Source organism: Magallana gigas, chromosome 3 (assembly GCF_963853765.1).
Source record: "Magallana gigas chromosome 3, xbMagGiga1.1, whole genome shotgun sequence".
Lineage (NCBI taxonomy): Eukaryota > Metazoa > Mollusca > Bivalvia > Ostreida > Ostreidae > Magallana > Magallana gigas.
The window spans coordinates 55,133,671-55,157,838 of record NC_088855.1 but is presented as its reverse complement, the minus strand read 5'-3'; the positions used below and the strand labels follow the sequence as shown (position 1 = coordinate 55,157,838).

General features: G+C 34.5%; 1 protein-coding gene across 1 annotated transcript in view; it reads right to left on the bottom strand.

Moving 5' to 3' along the window:
• Positions 1-968: 968 nt before the first annotated feature.
• The window catches only part of LOC105328111 (atrial natriuretic peptide receptor 1), a 28,269-nt gene continuing 5,069 nt past the window's right edge, over positions 969-24,168 (bottom strand). The window contains exons 2-23 of the mRNA XM_034480518.2: positions 21,735-21,841; positions 20,371-20,577; positions 18,802-18,945; positions 18,433-18,629; positions 17,677-17,802; positions 17,246-17,381; positions 16,922-17,049; positions 16,262-16,370; positions 15,814-15,895; positions 15,318-15,414; positions 12,743-12,907; positions 11,854-11,958; positions 8,073-8,144; positions 6,712-6,877; positions 6,321-6,473; positions 5,860-6,031; positions 4,615-4,755; positions 3,606-3,798; positions 3,031-3,220; positions 1,642-1,725; positions 1,406-1,497; positions 969-1,305 (exon numbers count right to left, since the gene is read on the bottom strand). Coding sequence (XP_034336409.2) covers positions 1,144-1,305; positions 1,406-1,497; positions 1,642-1,725; positions 3,031-3,220; positions 3,606-3,798; positions 4,615-4,755; positions 5,860-6,031; positions 6,321-6,473; positions 6,712-6,877; positions 8,073-8,144; positions 11,854-11,958; positions 12,743-12,907; positions 15,318-15,414; positions 15,814-15,895; positions 16,262-16,370; positions 16,922-17,049; positions 17,246-17,381; positions 17,677-17,802; positions 18,433-18,629; positions 18,802-18,945; positions 20,371-20,577; positions 21,735-21,841 — 3,028 coding nt within the window. The 3' untranslated portion in view covers positions 969-1,143. The remainder of the gene's footprint in view (positions 1,306-1,405; positions 1,498-1,641; positions 1,726-3,030; positions 3,221-3,605; positions 3,799-4,614; positions 4,756-5,859; positions 6,032-6,320; positions 6,474-6,711; positions 6,878-8,072; positions 8,145-11,853; positions 11,959-12,742; positions 12,908-15,317; positions 15,415-15,813; positions 15,896-16,261; positions 16,371-16,921; positions 17,050-17,245; positions 17,382-17,676; positions 17,803-18,432; positions 18,630-18,801; positions 18,946-20,370; positions 20,578-21,734; positions 21,842-24,168) is intronic.

Below are 24,168 nucleotides of genomic sequence, written 5' to 3'. Positions count from 1 at the left end.
AGATTTCCAAAACAAACATAAGGGGAAATATACACTGAATATAAATATTTCAAAGTAAAACCTTAAATATTCCTTGCATAAGAATGAAGAGCTTTAAACTGTTAAATCTTTATTTCCTTCGTGCGTATATCTTATCTATGGTCAGGAATTTGCAATTCCTGTATGTTTCCTATATTCATTTACCTAAATTTCGTGTGTAGTTTGTTACATCGTCGTTTTACACAAAGTACGGAAAATCTCTTAGAAATCATAAATTTAACGAGATGTTTAGTGTAGTAGGAATATCCTGTGCTTATATCTCTGTCTTAATGATGTGAATATGTGATGTGTATGACCTGTTAATGCACTGTAATCTAATTAAATGTGCGGATATTAACATATATATGAGAGTTTGAAAAAAAAATAGATGTCCCACTATGGGGCGATCATTGCATATATTTATATAATTGAATAAGCTATTAAAACACCACAGCAGAATAAAACAGAAACAATACAACAACAAAGAGCAGACTCATTGATGAAGGTTTTAACATCATCAAATAAAGTTGTACCAGTCACATCAGTCGTATCTATTCATTGATAAACTCTATCCTGATTTACGTTTTGGTGAAATTTCAAGAGTTTATCTTTTTTACTAAAAGAATAAGAGAAAATGTCTCAATAATTTCCGAACAACCCTCGTATGCAACGTAATATCTGTACGACTGGTGAATTTTTATGTCTGTTTGGTTGTCATGAAGTTTTAAGAAATTATGTACAATAGTCATAATTATAACATGTAAATCCTAAAAATCTAACCAATATTATCCCGTACAACTAGAATTTGGACATAGATCAAAACTTTATTGTGTTATTCATGTGCAAAACATTTACATATTTTTCACAATATCTAAAAAAACATTCAATGTTTCTGTGTGTATATATATATATATATATATATATATATATATATATATATATATATATATATATATATATATATATTACAGCACAAGGAAATAATCGCTTATTTAACATATGGACGGAACAATATAGCAAACATTTTCTGTTTATAGTTAATATTGATCATTGATCATAATATTGATAATTTCAGTTCATTCTCAAAACTAATGTGTTATTTACTATCGTATATTGTTTGAGCTGTCAGTAACTGATTTCGGTCCATTCCTCAGAAGCCCCTGTCTTGAAGTAGCTGTGCTGCAGCGACTTGCGCGGTTTTTCGGGTACCTGTATGGACGTTGAGGGTAGCGGGGGGAACCTCTCCGTCTTCTTGATTAACCAGAATGTGGACATCTCCCCTTTACCCTATAGGTTCATAACGTCTTACATTTATTACGTTTCAGCACGAAAAAAATAATTAAAACTGCTAGAATTTTGTTTATAATAGTGTCATACAGTACTGTACCTTAATCGGCACCAACCCTCGTTCAGCGATTTCATACCCTCCTAATCCAAGTAAAGCGTTCTTGGTCGTCTCCGTAATATGTATTTTACCACCTAAAACAGGTTTTGACATATTTGTTATTCGTTTCTCGAAAATTGATGCCAGAAAACTTTCTTCTCTCTCTGCATACACTAGTAATTTTAAAATGATAAAAGAAATTGAATACAGGGTCTGGCATTACAAGAATCCATCCCTACCCTGTCCGTTGGATTCCATCCTAGAGGCCGTGTTGACTGTGTCACCAAACAAACAGTACCGCGGCATGGTCTGACCAACTACTCCTAGAAACGGGAGAAAAGGTTTAACTTACAGGTAGAACACTATACCTTCATGTACATTACATAAACGTGTATGTAATTATCATATTGTACATGATAAAAACTTAATTGAAGGCGGAGAGACATCCTCACAAGCGACACAACACAAAGAGTTCGGGCCAAAATGAATTGCAGTCATTATTGTTTAAATATACAAATATATAACCGCATTATATATCTTAAGGTTAGATACAACAATTCTTCTCTCTATGTGACTTGTATTTTTTTTTGGGGGGGGGGGGGGATTAAGTATTTTTGTCCTACCAGAATATTTCCTTTTTTTCTTATATTTTACTCTCAGGGAACATATAAAATAAATTTAATACAGTTTTTTTTTTAATATTCTTTCATTCACGCATGTTAACTCACTCACATTTAAATTTATTGGTAGAGGCTGCCTAAATTAAATAAAAAATAATCATGGAAAACAAAAAATAAAAACTGAAGAAAAAAGAAATAACATAAGAACACAAGGTAATTATAAAAGAGGGAAAATATCAAGGCAAGTGAAAGCACATATATTGGTAACTAATAAACAAGAAGTTAATTAAGACAATAACATAACAATGATTGTCATAACAATGAATGATCATGGTGTCAGAATATCTTAATTATCTTATAATTACGATACCCACAGAAAAAGTTTTGGTTTCTAGAGATACACATTTGTTCTTTAACCCTACCCCTGCCTTCTCTAATCCTTCTCTACTCAGATGTCCTTGATTTGATATAGCTTGTTAAATTAGATTCAGAGATTTTTCAACACACGTGGCGTAGAAATACCACGTAAAACATATTCTTATATCTAATATTAACTGGATCCCTTACCACACCTGCAAGGTTCTCATCTCACCATGCAATGGACATCAGTTTGAAATTTCAGAAGTCAAATAGATTTTCTTGCTGATATAGCCCCGTACAGTGTAACGATATACATGTATGACAGCCAGTAACTACAATATTGCATGGAGTACGGTATCTCTCCAGCTGCTGGTCACACCCTACATGTATGTGTAATTCCATACTGATATTAAAACCGATATACATGTATTGGTGGTCAGCCGTTGTGAAAAATGTTTAAAAAAAACAAACAAAAAACGCTTTTATAAAATCCAAGTTATCACAATGATCCTATAAATTCTTGTTTCCTATTAAGCTTTATATTATCCTCGCTAACAACGACGACTTCAGAAATCATTTACTTGCAAAGAATCTACTTCAAAGGATGCTAAAAGAAATATCATTGACTAGGCTTATTTAGGTTCATACCTGCGCATACTGGTCCCGTGTGAAGCCCTATTCTAACCATGACCCTCTGTTCTGGAATGGCCCTCAGCTTGAAGTCTTCCAGCCTCCGTAGAATCTCGAGCGACATGTCCCCTATCTCCCCGCTGTGGGCGTTACCATTGCGCTCCGGTAACCCACTCACGACCATGTAGGCATCTCCGATCGTCTCTACCTGTCCATATAGCAGGTAGAATATCATATATTTACATTTTCCAATGCCTGTATCTGTGCTGACACAGCAAATCTTTGTAATAAGAGTCCAACACATTTATTAATGACGTTTATGACGTAGTATGGGGCGCAAGCGCGGTTTGTATAATTATACAAAATGAAAAAAAAACATATTAATGTCAGTCATTTGATATTGTACAATTGCTGAAAATTGTATGAAAATAAGCAACAAGGAGTCATTCTTTGATATTAATACGAGATGGTTATTATACTATTCCATGCTTGATTAAATCTGTCACAAAGGTCTTCGGGCTTTACTGGATTCCTTATTCCTTAAATAAAACAGAAATAATAAAATACTTGACTCACAAAACAACCAAACTTACCTTGTACACATCGTAAGTAGAAATAATGGCGTCAAATAACGTATAAATCTCGTTTAGAAAATCCACGACATCTAGCGGAGATATTTTCGATGCTATTGTGGTAAACCCAACGATGTCAGAAAAGAATATAGTGACTGCTTCGAAAGCTTCAGGAATGATGAATTCCCCTCGCTTTAACTTTTCGGCTACTAATCTGAAATGAGAAAGGTATATTAATTCACATACCTTAAAATATTACATGACGGCGAGTCTAATCTTAAATTTTATTAGTATTGTACATTTACATTTATTTTCTTTGAATACAAAATATCAAGATAATACACCAATTAGTTATATTTTTTTATTTCATATACTTGCTCAAGAGATTTGTATAATAAACATAATCATGTTTTTGGTTTGTTTTTTGGTTTTTTTGTGTGTTTTTTTTTGGGGGGGGGGGGGTATCGTCTTGTGATAAGAGATTCTGTAATTACGTGAATAGTAACTATACTCGGCCTAGTTAATCATTTTATTATTTTGATATTTTTTCGGTGAAAAGTATTTATATTCCGCAAATATACTGAGATGTTCGAAAATATATTCGATGATTTCATGCGGATGAATATTCATTGCCGTGTTCACTTTAATCAGAATGAAAACAAATAGAGAACAACCATACAAAGTTTGACAAAAAATCTTAAAACTAGTTTGTGTACAGTGTCGTGGGCAAAACTAACAGAAAAGACTCTTACGCTCGCAATCTCTATGAATGCCAATTGAGGGTCTGAAGCAGATACTTACAGTGTCAGCTGGGTACGAGATAAATGTCAGTCGCCAGATTAATCGCCAGAATAGTACATACATGTATCGCTGCCAGCTTGTTACAACTACGACATTTGTTTAATCAAGATTTTGATCATAAAAGGATTTTATTCGGAAGTCAGCTAATATGTTTTATTTTTTATATTCATTAAACACTAATTACAATGTTGATTATAGACAAATATCTGTGAGTATCATTAGTCCTTACCGAGGCAGCATTCTATACAGAAGCTTGTCCGTCTTGTCTTTTTCCTCATTTAGTGCCACCGTTCTCTCCTCTACCAGATCCTCCAGGTTATTAGCGTACTTCTCCAGCATGTTGATCATGGAATCAATTATACTCACACTCCTTTGAATCAAAGACGAATTTAAATTAAACACCTAGTGCCATAATTGAAATAGACAGTGCGTCATTTCTCTCGTGATGGTTTGGAAGAGATCAAAGACTCGCTGTAGCAATCAGATAATGATATCCGCTAATGATAGCAATCAAATACCAGAGTTGTATATGTTTGTTAGTTGAATTATTTGGATGAATAATTCCTCTAACATCTCACTAAGGAGAAGACTTTTCTATTCTTTATTTTATTTATTCTTATACTTTATTATTATTTTTTTGGAAATGTAAAATAATTAAGTGAATTTCTTTTCATTTTTAACTGGACAAGTAATAATCTGCACTAATAGTATGAAACCGTCTTTATGATAATTTTGCTTCAATAGTAAACGTACCCTACTAAATTTTATATTTATTGCCTTTCATTTGATTTGTGAATATACACACCACACCACTTTGTCACTTCTGTGACTGCATTCGGGTTTGTATCCACGCCTCTGACAGTGTTATCATTGAACACGTCATTCTTACTTGTACTCACTCCTCTGACAATTATGTGATTCTACCCCATTAAAAATGCTATGATTGGACCAGTATTCTTGGTTTGTACTCACCCCTCTGACAGTGCTATAATTAGATCAGTATTCTTGGTTTGTACTCACCCCTCTGATAGTGCTATAATTGGACCAGTATTCTTGGTTTGTACTCACCCCTCTGATAGTGCTATGACTGGATCAGTATTCTTGGTTTGTACTCACCCCATTGACAGTGCTATGATTAGATCAGTATTCCTGGTCTGTACTCACCCCTCTGACAGTGCTATAATTGGACCAGTATTCTTGGTCTGTACTCACCTCTCTGACAATGCTTTGATTGGACCAGTATTCTTGGTTTGTACTCACCCCTCTGACAATGCTTTGATTGGTCCAGTATCCTTGGTTTGTACTCACCCCTCTGACAATGCATTTATTTGACGGACCAATATTCTTGTCATGTACTCACGCCTCTGTTGCAATTTTTTAAATTTACTGAGTCGATGTAAATACAAAATTAATGTCATGTTCTTAATTTTGTATCCCTTTAAATTCAGAATTTCCAGCATGACAGTGCACTCACGCCTCTGTGTTGTTCTCCCTGATAAAGGTCAGTATACTGCTGAAGTCCGGCCGCTGTCGCCAGTCGTCATCCCAACACATCGTCATCAGCTTCAACATTTGAGGCTTCAGGTCCTCAAATTTGTTGATGTCGGGTTTGCAAGACTGGCCATTTTGGATACTTTTAATTATATCTGTAATCAAAAGGTTGGCTTATATAACCTTGTGTTGAAGATATTGAATTCATAGCAATGGACTGTGTGATTCTCTGCATGTCCAACGAGGGTTTCTTCAACTTAAGTTTAAGAATGTACGACAATTACAAGAGTTACATTTTTCGTATACTTATAGTATAACAATATCATAGGCTTCAACTGTTTGAAACAAACAAACAAAAAAGTAACCTTTTTTGAGGATTTGCAAATGTAAATACCTCAGTTTGATTAATCTGAAGGACTAACTAAATTAATAATATCACAATGCCTTTTGCCGTATTGCTGGACAATGGGAATGTACCACATCGATAGAACGTCTCGTGCATGATGATACCATAACTGTACACGTCACCGGCGCGTGTTCCGTTCCTAGGAAACACATCATCGGATCTCAGAATCTCCGGACACGTCCATAATAAGTCTGTAAAAATACAGATATTGGATCAACTTAAACGAAATCTATCGCTGATTTCAAGTCTGTAACTGATATGTTGAAGCTGTAAAGAGCAGTTATGTGAACGAGCTAAAGATCAAGATTTCTCGATGGCATCAACCACTGGGTATGAAAATTACTATGAAAATCATATATTGTACATTTCCATGACGCAAAGATGGATTGATAGAAGAATAGAACTAAAATTTGGAAATGTCTACTAAACCTTTAAAGTCCTCCATTTTTGTTACGTGTGGTAGCTTGAGGTTAGCTTGGAACGCTGACACGCCGTAGTCGGTGATCTTGACTGTCCATCGGTTGTCAATGATGCAGTTGGAACTCTTCAGTCGTCCGTGAGATTTGAGGACGGATGAGTGGATGTATTTCATTCCCTGAATATAAGAATTCGTGAATATCTTTAAAATGTTTCTGTATTATATTATATTTTGCAACTTATATACTTTGTTAAGATAGACCCATATGTGTGATGTACACTCCTGTAATTTGCTTCGTACCTTTCTGCATTTTATGTTTTACTTTAGAATTAAAAATACTTTAACAATGTAGATTTCGGGAATTCACTGGGCAGGGATCCGGGTTAGACGAACATTATAAATCTGTAGGCACATGCGGGATTTACCGATTATTGAATGCTGACTCTCATAAACGCCTACTCACATACTTATTAAGCTAGATTGATCTTTGTATTTCTTTTAATTAATAATAATATTTTTATAAAACATGCGCGGGAAGAAACGGAATATATACATGTATGTCTGAATTCGAAATCTTGTATTTGTTTGTCCTCACTTTCTCTTACGATATTTTTTTTTCTAAATCAATAAACAGCTTACTATCTTTACTTGTGATATCCGTTGTTTTTATTGTTCGTTGCTTAGCAAAAACAATCACTTGACCAATCTTAGGCAGTTTCATTTATTTATTACCAAACATGTTGTGCGTCTTCCAGTCGGAAATGAATAAATGGAAACGTGATGATAATCGCAGTAACTCAATTATCATAAATTGTGGAACAAGATATATAGTTAAAGACGGGACTAAACTTGGATTCACTGTCTATACGCTATCTCAACTATTGTTAGTACACATCTCTTTGACCTTTAGCGAATACATTCAAATCTTTGACAGCATTGTAAAAAAAAATATTTCTCTTATGTATTTGTAAATATTTGTAGCTTTTTTTAGGTATAGTATTATTAACTACAAAATAAAAAAAGGAAAACTAACGTATACAAATAATATATACAAAAAAACATGGACTAATATATACATGTACCTTGCTATCTTAACTCACGTCTAAACTTTTATCGATATTTACTCATCATTAATAAACTAACTTGATTGCATAAATGTTCACCTGTACAAACATTTAGACAGACAACTTCTGTGTTCATATAAACAGGAGTTGACAAATATCGCATGTGTAGGGTCCATGCTTTAAAGGTATGAACATCGATTAGCTAAAAAAAAACGCGCATGTGAATGTGAAATATATAATGGGTTGCAAAACGAGCTCATATATAAACTAAAAATGGTGTAAAGACCTTTCTTTCAAGTTTAGCTCACCATGGCAATGTCCTTCAGAATAGCTACTTTGAAGGTCCACTCTAATTTGATGTCATCGTTTTCCAGCACATCCTAAAACATTAACAGTAGAACATGGGACTGATTATGTTTCATTAGTATAAGGAAGGAGTCTTCTGGTTACTCTCATACATTGTATAATATCACATTACTACGAAAGCCGAGAAGGATCATTCGAGATTCGAGATTCGAAATACGAGATTCGAAATACGAGATTCGAGATTCGAAATTCGAGATTCAATATCTAAATTAACCAATCAAATCAAGGATCTGAAAATATGTATCCTAGCGACATCAAACTGTTCTAAATAAAAATCATACGTACATGCTCTTATATACATATAAATGCTATGTTCACTTCTCCCTACCTAACTAAATAATTATTTGTATTTACTTTTACACAGAATATCTAAGTAGACTAGTAATAATGCAGTGTGCTTCGCGGATCTAAGTGATTTTGTTTGCCCTGGGGCATTTCCACCTGATGCGTTTGAACCCTAAGGTATTTCACCACCAGTAATAGTTTAAAACCCAGGTTTATTATTCCCCCTTTGTGTAAAAATGCGGTTATGGTAGAGAACTTCATAAGCGTAGCTAATTTTTTCTGTAGGGGGTCCTAGGCCAATTTTAAAAAATTTTACTATGTAAATTTAATAAGCTCCAATTTTCCCGAGGAGGGGGTCCAGATCCCCTGACCCCCTCCTTTCTAGATCCCCGCATGAAGATTAGTACATGTATCTAAATAATCTAAATATAAATAATCTGTCCTGTTTCACTAATAAATATAAGCATTACTTATCGTTTTTATGTATGCATAGAGTGATACACTAGTACTATGATTATAAACAAATCATTGAGATATTATCACATCATACGGAATTATTAATGAATACAATTTTTTTCCTTTTCCTCAGTAAACAACTTATTATAAGTCTTACTTTTGGAATTGTTTTCAATATAGAAGGATACCTACTCTCTACAATTAAAAGTAGGGATGATAGGGTGCCAATTTGTTCACATTGCCGATTTCTTGTGCAGAGAGCAGTAAAACCTTTTATTTGATTGTGCATGAATATTTCAAAATTAATTGTTGTACATATATTTTGTTATAATTCATTCATTGATATATCAACAAGAAAGAATAAAAGCATATGTTTCACAGCCAAGTTAAGTATCTCTGCAGTTTCCTACCCCCTACCCCCACCGCACCAAAATTGACAATAATTACATATAAGTCATACAAATGTTTACTTTTTTTGAAAGTAAATCTCTAAAGATGTAAATAAGCACTGCAAACAAAGATGTGTGTATTTAATATACTACTACATTACACTTAGCCAGATAAAATGTAATCAGGATGAAGCTACAAGGGGTGAGTTGTGCAAATTTACCAATTTGTCGCCATACACACAGAACACCAAATAAAGAAACTGTGACTGGTGTCTGGAATGCATAAAAGATGGCGGCAAATTATCTCAAATAATCTGTGCAAAAACCCACAAATAGGCTGTTATTTGTTACATATCCTGCAAAAACATTGATAAAAAATGTTATCGTCCCATAACATAGCCGATTAAGTTAATGTGTACATATGGTCAACGTACATGTAATTCTAATATACAAGAAGGCGGACGTATCAGGCGGGGATCCAGAAAATTAAATTTCAAAAATGATCGGTTGAATTACATTAAATGCTTTAAAAATAGTTTTAAACTATCGCACGGGTCAAAATGCGTGATAGAAGCTATGTACAGTGTAATTGGAAACTTTCATTTTATATCAATATGTAGTATTGCCTATTATAACAAATGAGAGTATAGCACAACTGCCACAAGCAATACATGTCCTTTACCGGCACCACCTCCCTCCCCTTAAAAAAGGAAACAATTGCCGTTTTATTTGCTAAAATGTGTGTTGTTCAAGATTTTTCTAAAGGACATACCCGATTAGAATTGAAAAAGAGTCGTCGTTTAAAACTAATTTTGTCAAAATTTTTAGATTCATTTGGTTATTTTTTGGTCCATTTGGGTAAATATATGCACCAGCGCAGCTCTAATTTATATATAATCATGCCATAAATTCAAAATATTTTCAAAAATTAATAGCTTTAAATCCAGTGGATGAAAGAAAAGGAAAGCAAGTCGAACTCGATGAGTGCTAATACCTGTGTTGAATAAATGGTACAGTAGGATATGCGCAAAAAAGTCCCGTCTACTCTTTCCTACCCTATAATTATTGGAATATTAAATCCGATTATAAGAGTCAAATTAAAAATCAAGTACGGATATGTACCTGTTTATCAAAAGTAAAACTACTCATAATTTATCTACAGTGCATCGTTATGGAGCTACACAGAAAGTTTTATATTAATTTGCCGAGCCAAATAAAAAAAAACCTGGAAAACGAAGAGAAAACAAAGTGGGGACAGAATAACTGACAAATTAATTAGGACTATATAGCCCCCCCCCCTCCCTCTTGAAATGTATATACTGAAAACAGATTATTGGCGTACAACATCCGCACACTATTTAAAGAAAATTTCATGTTTTTTTTTTTATCATTTTCGCTAGCTAATGTAAGACATCACAAATACCCCAAACCCCCTCACGGAAAAGGAAATGCTAGGTGATAGGTCTCTCTCTCTCTCTCTCTCTCTCTCTCTCTCTCATATCGACAATGGCATTGCCATACCCTACAATACACTATTCTTATCTGGATTTTTGTCTTTGAGGTTGTAAATCATAATATCTTCTATGGTTTAAAACTTTATCATAACCTATATTTTGACATGTCGATTATTTCATTGAGTTTCGTTTCATAGCTAAAACATTTAGATTAAACAGATCTTTCTTCGCAGGCCGATTTTTACACAGATGGGGCGAATACACTTCGGGTTAAAATTGTTCGGGGGGAAATACATACAGGGCAAACAAAACCACTTAGATTCGCAAAGCCAACAGTGTTATTTCTAATTTAATGGTTTATACTGTGTGGGGTTAATTCATCAATGTTAATTCAACCATTTTATAACCACAATATAAGAGCTATTAAGACATTTATTTGTAGGAAAGAGCATGTACGAATGATCTTTATTTGGAACAGTTTGATGTTGCTAGGATACAGTTTTCAGATCCATGATTTGATTGGTTAATTTAGATATTGAATCTCGAATTTCGAATCTCGAATCTCGTATTTCGAATCTCGTATTTCGAATCTCGAATCTCGAATGATCCTTCTCGGCTTTCGTACATTACTTAGAATACATTACATTTTGCGTAAACGGTTTAGCAAGATATCACTATTAGATCAAAGTGTACAAGATTGCTGCTTTATGAATACGCATGTGGTGCCGACTTTGGTTCTTAGAAAGCAAATTGTCGATTAGTGTACCTTTAAGTTTCAGCAAAATATCAATTTCAAATCGAAACGTTCAAAACTGCTTCTTTGTGAACATACATATGTTTCCGAGTTTGATTTTTCGAAAGCAAATTGTTGATTATTCATCCTTTTAGGTAAAAAAAATATTTCTTAGAATTTGACAGGATTTTGAAAACCATCGACCTTTTACCGATAATCGTTTTCTGATGGTAAACTGGTGAAGTATTGCCAACTCCGTGCAGGCTTAATTAATTAGAATGGAAACAGTCATAATGATCATTTCTACGCCAGTGGTTTAATGTCCCCGTTTCCGATCACATCCAATATCCCAGAAGAAGAACAATGATACAGGAAAGACGAGGGATTACAACCCCGCAAGTGTTACCTGCAGACTTCCCTTGGAGCCGTATAGAAACAGGCAGCAGATATTAGGCGGATCGATACAAGCGCCAACAAACGGATTCACGTTGGGGTGTAAGAAATCCCGCATCTGAAAGAATTATCACACGCCCCATAAACAATCATTTTACATGTACTTAAAGCTACAACAAATATACATTATTTTTACGATTTAGCTCATAAATGTCAAAATGTCAATTATTCAAATGTCAAAAATCGTAGCTACATGTACATGCATATACCCTTCAGTATAACCCCTTATTTACCCCTATACAACACCTCACCGCCAGTTTTATACTCCTTTACAAAACTTCACTGCCGGTTTTTTAACACCTTTTCAACCCCTCACCGCCTGTACCTTATCCCTTTACCTTACCTTACTGTCCGATCCTTACCCTTTTCAACACTGCATTGTCCCTTCCCTACCCTTTTACAACACCTCATGGCTTATTCCTAACCACTATGCAACACCTCACCGCCCACTACTTATCATTTTCAACACCTTAATGTTCTCCGTACAACACCTTACCGCCTTCCTTAACCTTTTAAAACACCCAACCCCACCCCCCGTTCTTTACCCCTTTTCAACACATCAAGTGCTGTCCTTTCCTTACCCCTTTACAAAACATCATCGCCCAATCCTTACCTCTATACAACACCTCACCGCCCATTCCTTACCCCTTTACAGCACCTCACCGCCGGTTCCTTGCCAATATACAACACCTACTGCCTGTCTGGAAGCCTGACAGCCCACTCCTTATCCCATACAACACGCTCGTTCCTTACCTCTGTACGACACCCATTCTTTACCCCTTTACAACACCTCATTTCCTATCCTGTACCCCCAATACAACACCTCACCGCCAGTTCCTTACCCCTTTCAGCTCCACCAGGTCTGTCATGGTCAGCTGGACAGCGGACAGAGGACTAGTTTTGAGGGCCACTATTTGCCCGTTGTATTCAGCTGTCCGTGTAAAGTTCAGATTGACTGTTCCAGTGCTGCTGCAGTGGTCATTCAGGGAAAAAGCACTCCTGCTGAGCTAACAAAATTTTGATATATCTTTTATTATATTTTATTTTTTTAGTTTTGGATAAGCAAGTACTTTTAAAACTGTTAAAATTTTAAATCCTGTGTTTTGAACGTTTTTATCGATAACAAAAAATTTTACTAGATCATATCTTCTCAAAATGCATGTACATGTGTACATGTATATCTTTTAAATAAAAGTTATCAATCTTTAAAAGAGGTAGATAATTGTATGTTTCCTTTGGTGTACACGAATTTCAAATTTTGTTGTTAAAAACAGGAGAAATCATAGGCAACATGGCTTACTCGAGTAACTAAACGATGGTTAACTTCGACTGCTAGCATGCAACCTTCTTAATATACTATTTTTAAAAACGAACAGCTTATCGGACGCTCGGTGCAAAGTTGAAAATCAAATCAACATACAGTGCAATTGTCTTTTTAAAACAGCTTTTTACAGGTTCATGTAATATTTTACCTATCTAGAAACTAGATGTAATATGAGATTACGACAGCTACACTGACGAAAGCTTTGCCTTTGTTACATCTTCACACATTCACACTGATATCCTTTAACATAATGAAATAGTGATTTCTAAATTTTGTAATAAATTTCGAGGTAAAATCGATTCTGTGTGTCGGTAATAATCATCTGTAGAGAATTTTTCAGTAAGTGTACGCTGCTACCTGTTAATGGGCTACCTAAGACGTTTCACATGTATAATTTGTTAATGAATAATAAAAATGGAATAAGATTGATAAAAGACTTTGAGGTTTTAAAAATGCAAATGAATTTATTCAAGGCAGGTGTTTGTTGTACCAGGCATATAACTGTATGTGAGTCTCTGAGTATCATGCTAGCCTGAATACCGTCTAATACTGCCTAATAAACCGTCTTAATCAAATTTTCAGATTAAATATAATATCAGCAGACACGTAGCATCAGGTTGATTACGCAACAACCAACAAAAAGCCTACAGTGAAAGTTTTAGGTACCTCGCTAACACCCCCTCCCCCTAGGATTTTTGAAGATTTGCGAAAAGTTGGGGTTCTTTTGGTCAAGGTTTTTCGGATAAGTCTGCCTCCTTTTCAAAACGATGCTACGTGCCTGATCAGATAATTAATTAATCAAAGAAATGAATATCAAAACAAGTGTGAAACCTTATCTGCTAACAAGCTCAGGTGTCAGAACCAGATTAATGATCAGAATAGGACTACAGTTATACTGTACTCATATTGCTTCAGGTCATTTCTTTTCCCAATCGTGCTGGAATATTTACAGATGCAGACTGACGCATTCCTCTCTCAAGGTCGTGGTCTCTATACAGCGAATTAATCAATTTATTAGTAACACCTGAGCTCTGTTTTTACTTTCTCGCAGACGACCCGCCCATCATCTTCGCTAGCCAATGGTTTCCGATACCTGTTTGGGACACCCTCGGCTAGCGAAGATGCCTGCCCATTGGTCCTTTTGTTTTATAACCACTGTTTGTTTGTTGCTACTGGAGAAATCATAAACATTCAGATTCTAGTTTTGAATTATTACCAAAGATGTGTTATCTCTCCTAAGTGAGGATTTTGTACTATATACAGGTCCAATGATTTTTCTTGGGAAGGGGATTTGGGCCAAAACAGTTAATCATTAAGGGTGCTCTCTTCTATTTTACATAACTCTGGTTATTTAAATTAACTGTCTGCTAACCCAAAGCTTAAACAAATTATCATTCTGGTCTTTTAACTATCAACGCATTCATATAAGCATACTAGTATTTAATACTATGTCATTCATTCATCTGCATAGTATGCTCACTGGTTATGTAATGCCATACTCATCAAATAAGTTCATACTGGTCATTTATATGTCTCCTAATAGCGTTGCTTATTAAAATATCACAATAGGTATTATTCAAATGATGCTTAACCAAAACTTATATATTACCATAAGTATTATTCAACTGCTGCTCAACCATAATTGTACGACTAATAAACCACCATATCTTTTATTCAACTGCTGCTGAATCATTATTGTATAACTAATACACCACCATCGTTTATTCAACTGCTGCCTCACCATAAATACTCTGTCATCATACGTATTACTCAACTTCTGTTTAACCCTAACTTAAATATCACCCTTCGTATTATTCCTCATCTGCTGAACTATAACTTTTGTATCACCTTAAGTATTATACAACTGCTGCCTAACAAGAACTTAGATTGTCACAGATGTTTCTAACTGCTGCTGATATATACGTACGCTGATCCAACCATTAAACATATTTTCCAGGTGGTTGGGGTCCATGAAATAATTTTCTTTAGCTGGGGGGGGGGGGTCAGAGACATTTTTTGGTAACTTTAAAATGTGCTTTTAATAAGCTCTATGTCAACAATCACCTAAACTTTACATCATTCTAACTGCTCACCTGACTACCTATTCCTCGTTTGCTTTTCTTCATACTTATATCGATGTAGTCAATTTTCCACGTCATTTTCAAAATCTGCATGTCGTATTTCTTCTTTCTGCAGAAATCACAATTAAAAAATGATTACTTTGGTTATATGACTGCATGCTGGTAAAAGGTAACAACGCGATGGAGTGGTATGATAGGAACTCCATATTAATGACTGACATATTACTGACTACACGCACATTGTAATTATACTTTTTTGAGATTTCAATTAAAGCTTGCGACATTTTGCTGTTAGACTGAACAGAAATTAAAACGAACAATGACAAAGAACCTTTTCATTTTTTTCAGCTACATTATGGCTGATTCTCACTGTTTTTAATAAAGGATTTTTCAACTATCAGACTTTCTTACAACAATTCAAATTTAAAATATTGGGACAACGATGCATCAATATCTATCGAGATGTTGCAACAGCTTCTATTAAAAGTTAATAAAGGTATTATCTTACCTGATATAGAACCCCGAGATGATGACAGCGATGAGAAAGACGACCACAGCGCTAAGGCTGATGATGATGTCTCTTGTGTGATCTGCAATTTAAACAGACTCAGTCAAATTTTTGCCATACTGTAGAATCATTAAAATTCGTGGAAGCCAATTTTCGTGGATTGCTACAATTTTACATGTTCCTGGGGACTTCATTTCATGAAATCTCTTATACCAATAAATGTAATTATTTCTTTTTAGCCCTAATTTATTAATTGTGGAGGATGTTATTTCATGGATGAGACGTACCCACGAATCCCACGAAAATTGAGCCACCACGAAATCTAATGATTTCACAGTAACATTTTCATATCTTTATTATCGCATTGGCTTATTACTAGGATACAACTTGTGGAGAGAGAGAGAGAGAGAGAGAGAGAGAGAGAGAGAGAGAGAGAGAGAGAGTCTACCTTTGACTAAAGGTGGGCAGTTTTCGTTGGAGAACCCACAGACAGGGGTACTGGGAGGGGCCAGTCCGTCGCTGGTCAGCCACAAGTTGTTCTCCCATAAAGTGAACAGCTGTAATGTAAAGAACTTCTCATTACATTCAATTTAATTTTGGATATATCGTTGACGTTTTTTTTCATTGTCTATAGGTACGAATGTTGTAAAGTCACTGGAGCTGATAGCTAAAATACTATTTTATTTTAATTTTGCTAGTAAACGAATCGTACTATTTGTTTGAAATATTGAAAATAAATTTATGCGTTTATTCGCAAAATTATAAACGCAAAATTTCGCGATAAATCGCAAAGGGTTCGTGTATGTGCAAATCTACGAAGGCCCTGTCCAAAAATAAGTGGTTTTGAATGATTAATCATTTGGAAATCGTGTAATTAAGACGTCGCCAAAAATGGTTTATAGTTATTATGAGTATCCAAAAGGAAAGAATGTCTTCGGAAATAAAGCGGGTTGATTTGACTCGCCGTGTATGACTTTAATCACCCCCCCCCCCCAAAAAAAAAAATATGTATCCGATAAAAAACAACTGACAGTCACGTGTCACATGCAATAAACCAATGAATGAGCGACAATTTTCTCCAAGAAAATTAACAAAAGCATTGTCGTACCTTAGAATCCTTGTACGTCTCTATGATGCCAACAAGCCTGGTTTCGTCGCTGGTGTTCTTTAGGTCTTCCACCCAGAAGGCGGGCTGTTTGTCCCCGTTACCATCGAAATAGACCTTACCACTCGTACCTTAACAGTCATACCATACTTATTATAAAATCAGTTAAGTAAAATTTACGCGATTAAGAACGGGGCGGCTGGAGCGAAGCGTCAATATAGTAGTAACTGATAAAATAATGCTCACGGTAAAAAAAACTTTGCCAATTGAATTTTTGTTGTTGTTTAAATACTGGAGATGAACGGCAAATAAAAGATAGTACCTTACCATTGTAAGACAGTTTGTGAGTGAACTTAAACAGTTCTGTCCCGTTTCTATGGTCAAGTCCATTTTTAAAACAGTGTTCCCACCACAGAATAGCCAGGTACATAGAATCGTGTAGAGTGGCGGCAGAACGGGAGGGCTAGGGAATAAGACAGGGTGGTTCTAATTTACTGAGGGATTCAAATTTTTGGCTGAATGATTCGTTTTATTTCATTGTTATGACGTCATTGGCGTGACGTCAGAGTAGATTTTAAAAATTCTAAAATCATTACCCATTCACAATTTACAAAGTATCCTAAAATACGATATGTGTTGTTGTGCTTTCTGTTGACAAAATTAAGTTTAGTATTTATATAAATCATCAAACCCCGCTACCACTATATATACATATGTGTCATATTGAATGTTATGAGATTATTTGAAAGTGAACTCACAAATAAGCCTTCATTAAGAGCTATTGAATCGTTCCATGGTATTTCCGTCATCCTCTTGGGTATTGTTCTTAGTAGCTCCATATGACGTCTCTCGCTTTCATCGTCGAACCATCGGGCTGCCGTCAGCTACAACACGTAAGCCAGGGGTTAATGTTGCTCGTTAAACAGCATAAAGCTTAATGTTCCTATTATAAGTTTAATTATACGTGAAAACGACAAAATTTAACTCTTCAACAAATAAAAAGTGATTAAGTTAAGCTGGCTAATTTAAGTTTGATTTTGGTGTACGTTATCTGCGGAAGAGGGTTACTGTTAAATGAATTGGATCTGAAGCACCTAAAAGATACCAACCTATTTGTTCTAAATCTGAATTTTTAGAGTTGTACATCTGATGCAATATATTAGAACTATTTTAACAAGACCTTGGACTTTCGGTAAGATGTATTAAATTATCTATTTCTTGGAACAAGAACTAGCGCGCATCATGGAATATGGCAACTGAGCAATTGCTATTCATAACGCCATGTTCACTAAATAATGTTGTTTATTTCTTAAGTAAACACATGTACTATTTTAATGATTATTAAAATTTGGTGAAAGTGACTCAACAACATTATTTTTGTCTGCCTTCAATAATTCCTCACGTACAGCAACGACTCAAGAAAACTTGAATTATCTAAATGTTTAAACTTTTAAAGGTTACTGCATTTAACATTTTTATCTCCTGTTTTATCAGCAATAGCTGCATACACTTACATGAATCACGTGACGATAAGCTTCTCTTGATATGACGTCATCAGAGTCGTTTTTGAACCATGTGCTGTACCGATAATGATCGTCGTTTGACAGGAAGTTAGGATCAATAAAAACGTAATCTCCAGAAGTCATTCCAAGGCGATGAGCGCGAATCATTATATTCCGGAAATTGTCATCTTCGGCACAGATGAACACAACTGAAATAAATGCAAAAGTATTGTATTGATAAAAGTAGATTGGTATTTTAAACACTTTCAAGTATCAAATGCACGTCATGTTTTGGAATTTGAAAAACTGCAAAATTGTCTTCTGTTATTATATATTTCATAAACAGATTGGATTATTTAAGACAGTACGTTATAAACATACTTCTGGATGTCTTCTTGATAATGTTCAGATAGGCGTCAATTTCGCTGACGGTGGGAATCTCTGAAAACCTTTGGTATGACGTAACAGTAATATTGTTTTCATCCACTTTGCCCAGAAAACCATTCATAGCATGTAAGCATACGTCTAAACAACAAAAATAAAATAATTCCAATATTCATGAATCATGGAAAGTAATGTTTCTTTGAACAGTGAAAAGTTTTCGACAATGGTAATGCTGGTAAGACTGATAGTGAGTTTAGCTGGAAAAATGCATATCCCGCGTCCGTATTTTTTTTAATATTCGATGCTAGCTACCTAAACCTGATTAATACAAATCGTCAGAAGTATACATACAATGCACATAACCATACAGGAAAACTGTAATAAAAATGAGAGTATAACAGATATCATATTTATACATTTACATTCAGTATTTTCAATGTTTGCATTGGAAATCTGTGACTCCAAAGTTCATTAGCGCGCCAAACCTTAGCACGGCGTATGAGCACAAGTAAACATTATAACGCGTTTTTGAGTACTTTAGTTGATTCGTTATTGTAAGATTAAATGAAACGTTCAAACTTACTTAACCAGTTTGATATGTACTTGTGAAAATTAATCGTAAAATCATATTTTTTCGTTAAAGAATTTTTTATACAAATAAACTTCAATAAAAATATAGTTAGAGCCAGTGGATGCTTATTGTTTTTGATTTGTTGTCGATTCAATAACACACCAGGCTTTGCAAACAATTTATCATAACGCGCTATAACGCACAGTATTAAAATTGTCTGCACGGCTTGGTGTGTTATAGGATCGACGATATTCGGAAATAAGCACCCAATGCTTACATAAAATGTTTGCATAAAGAATCAGATTCAGAAAAACAACTCAAGAGGACAGATAGCATCAAAAATAATTGAAATTGATGCACACTATAATCTCAGAGATTTAGAATTATGATTCGACATGAGTTCAAAGCACTTTAAAAAATTTGTTCTTTTACAGTATTATGATAAATCATATTGACAATGCAAGGCTTGTGTATGATCGATCTAAACTTGAATAGGTAATACATAAAGCTACTATTTCAATCCTAGTCCAATATCAATTGTATTTAAATTAGTTTCCAAATATATTTTAGAAAATATCTTTTAATATTTGAACTTCTAAGGAATAAGTTGGGATTTTAAAGGCAGAATTATAGAGAAATAAATTTATTGTTTTTTTTAATATTTCTGTAAATCCAAATATTTTGGAAATTGTATTCATCTCTTCTATCTAAGTTCATTTTGAGATCTATTGTTCAACAAAGATAATATATTCCATATGTTTTCTCTCAATTTCAGTATGTACATAAGACAGTGTTGATTACACCTTGTTCTTAAATAAAAAAAAAAAATATATAAAAATAAAACTTATCTTAGTATATAACTTTAAAAAGTAAGTATATGCTAAACATTCATACTCTATAACATGAGGTAACAAGAATGTTTGATTCACACATTCTAGAATTAACGTACAGGATATACTATTCTTTATTTAAAGATACATGATGAAAGTCCCCACCGTATGAGGCTTGGATTAGTAACCCCGTCACATTCCATTTGAACTCGGAGAAGAGGGCCACGGTGGCTAGCCCCACTTTGTTGAATGTAGCGGACAGTCGGATGAAGGTCTTGAAGATATCCTTCTTGCTGAAGGTCGGGTCGTTGGCCTCCCAGCTGATGTGGGGTAAGTTATAGTAGGGCGTTACGTAGGCAGGCCCAAGATTCCCTATATCAGCAAAAGATATATATATACACAATAGGTAACTAAGGCTGGTATTAAACTGGTTTTTGTTGTATATGTTTAAGGTCATAGAAGATGGACCACAAATTTAACATTGGTCAAGGATTTGAAATAAATGTTTGTGTACTGGTATATCATTGTCTTCATCTGTCCTGAACACACCATTGTGACATACAAGTATACATATTCATTCATTCCTTTAAACAAAGGCACGTCTTTTTTTTTTTTTTAAATTGAAATTTTAAAAAAATTTCATTTTCATTTGAACAAGATATCACCTTTATTGTGGACTTTGGAGCCAGATTTTTTATGGTATTTAATTTCTTTTTATAAAATGTGAGTTTATCCAACACGGTTTCTGAATGAATATAAGGACACTTTATGATTTGTTGTTCGAGGTCGAAGGGGCACATCTCTGCCTAAAGGTCTGACTAATTAATGTTTTGAATTCCCTACAGTCAATAACAATCGTACTAGATGTGATTTATTAAATATAGAAGTTTCGTTTCGTGTGGAAAACGCTTTCCGTGTCGCAATGCTATTTGGATCTTCTAGCTCCGCCGAGGTTCTACAAATACACATGAACTGTGACGTTGTTGTCAAGCATCTTTTTTGGTTAAAAACAGTAGCCCAGACGATGGTTGATCGATCAAACATACACGTATTTTAAAGTATTCATAGTTGAGCAATGTTTTTTTTGTAATTTTTGTGTTTGTTTGGGGTTTTTTGGGTTTTTTTGTTGTTGTTTTCTTTTTCTTTGGAAGGGGGGAGGGGTTGTTGTGTTTTTTCTGTGTTGACTGTGTTGTTTCAAATTCAAATTAGTTTGAGCAAAGGCATATGTTCAAATCCAAATTCCAAATGATTCTGAGCATGCGTAATTGTATTAATTAAAACCGAGGCAGTGGAATTTTTAGGGAATCATTACGACTAAAATACGACTAAAACAAACTTAGGTAAATGACTTAATTTCATAAATAAAAAGTGGTGACGTTATTTACTTATATATGGACATTGATTAAGTTATTAATTAGAGGGGAGTTTATTCTTACGGGCACCTGTATGTACTCATTACAAGGTTGTGCAAGTCGATAGCATTGTGATATACTAGTAGATCCCCCAGTGGTTGATTATCATTTCCTTACGTTTTGAAGAGGGATGACCGAGCAGCAGGTCAATTTTCTCCTCCGTAATCAGGCGAACTGTCTCTCCCGCCGTCTGCGACATATTTTCTTCAAAACATGTCGTAACCCTGAAACAGAAATATGCCATTTATTTTGAAGTATAACAAGCGGCGGTATCGGTTTCTTTGGCTTTCACTTTGATCATAGAAGCGAAACAGCCATTCCAGTCGGTATGTCATAAGGCCAATGATTTTCATATCATCTTGTTATCTGCTATTGCATGCTATATTCGAGTAGAAGCACGCTGTTCAAGAAATAATTTTAAAATGAATATACTTAATAATCATGCTGTGAGATAATGTTCCACTCGTTATATCAAATTTTGCTGTCAATTTTGTATTGTGTCTCCATGGTTACTTCTAGGCGCGGTAAATGTTCCCTCCATATTTAATCATACGATGACCGTCAGCAGTTTGAGGCGTTTGAATTATATTTCACTTTGTTGCAGAGACGACACAACGTAGAAGTACGGCTGCTAATATATTGTAGTTAAAACAGATGACTGCGAGTTTCCGTTATTTCTTTGTTGTTATTATGTTTTATCTTTACCTAAAACAATATAGATTACATCGTCTGTAATGAAGCCTCTCTTTCAATGGTATTTACCGTACGAGTAGGATTTTGGTCATATATTGATTTATGGACGAATAACGTCCAAAACAAAGCTTCGTCTCGCCATCTGTGAGGTTGATTAATCTGATATATTTCTGTAGTCAGTGAGTAACAAACCTAATAAGTAATATTGTAATACGTTTTTAAAAACAATCAAGAAATGCTAATTTCAACACACAAGAAAAGTATGTCAACATGCAAAATAATTATGTTGACATGCAAGTTACAAATCTTTTTAGAGAATCTTATTTTTTATAAGCAATGCCAGACTCTGACATCATAGATGCAAAATGCAACATAATTATGCCAACATGCGACTTATTTATTTTAACATTTGCGACTTATTTATGTGAACATGCAAATTTACTATGTGAAAGTGCAAGATATTTATGTCAACATACGAGTTAATTATGTTCAAATGAAGATACATGTATGTTAACATAGAGTTATCTACAAAAACTGCAATGGACGAGTTTATCGGAAATTGTTACTGATGATACATGGCTACATATTATTTTGAACCTCAGAAGAAAATTGATTACAAGATGTGGTTGACTAAAAAGGTAAAACGCTCTTTTATTGTAAACCGATGTACAAAGGAAGTATTATACGCAATCTTCACTGAAGAAAGCTAAGAAACATTACTAAAGAAAGAGACCAATTTTTCTGGAATTTACAACGTTCCACTTCTTGATGACAACACCCCAGCACCTAATTTCCAGATTGAGATCATTTTTGGAAAAAGAAAAAGGTTCATGTTTTGCCTCATCCTCGCTTGTCTCCTTGTGACTCTTTTTTTCTTAAATTAAATCAAAGTATTGAAGTACTGAAAGCCGGGTTCTTTTGGTTTGTCTTTATGCATATTGTGTATTAAAGACTGAAAATAAATATCTCTCTCTCTCTCTCTCTCTCTCTCTCTCTCTCTCTCTCTCTCTCTCATACTTTTAATGTCGGCAAAGCGTCATCTGGAAAGCGTCCAAATTTTGTAAGCGGCTATAAACAAAAATATGTCTAGTAGAAAAAAGTTCAACAGTTGCTGTCTTGAATTATGCAACAAGCGTTATATATTCAATCCCCATTTCTTCAACGTGCAGCAAAGTAGTTCATGTGCATTGTATGTGTTCAAAATACATAGTCTTGTTTTTTAAAACAAGTTATTAATAAGAAAACTATAAAAGATAGACAATTCTCTCGAAATTAAAAAAAACAAAATGCAAACACTTTTGACAAAAAACATGGCTCTTTGTGTAACTATTTGGTAGAGCGGAAGCTTTACTTTGACACTGTTTTGTTTTTTGTTTACTTTTGAAGTTGTGCTATTTATAGTAATATTGGCGATTTGCCTGCCTACAGCCAGGACTCTGCTTTCAGCAGAGCCCGGCTAAAAAGCACTTGTCCTGAAGAAGATATGCTTCACGGAATGCTTTGGGGTCTGCCATTTACATGAATACAATTCCCCAAAAAACATCAAAGAAATGCATTCAAAGCTTGGATTAATCGGTTGAAGTTATGTGTGTCTGTTAAAGGACAGTATTTTTAAGGTAACCATTAAAAAATAAACAAAAATATCTTATTGTGTTATTTTTTGTAACAACGATGGCATTTTTTATTGAACGCCCCTCGTACACTAGTTTCAAAAGAACAATGACTGATGTATCATCTGATCCCTTTAAACAAATGCAATATAATAGCAATCATTAGGCCTAAATAAATAGTGATACTACTCCAGCTCCCCACGAAAATGGTTATAATGTTTTAACATTTTCGTGTAAATAGAAGGCCA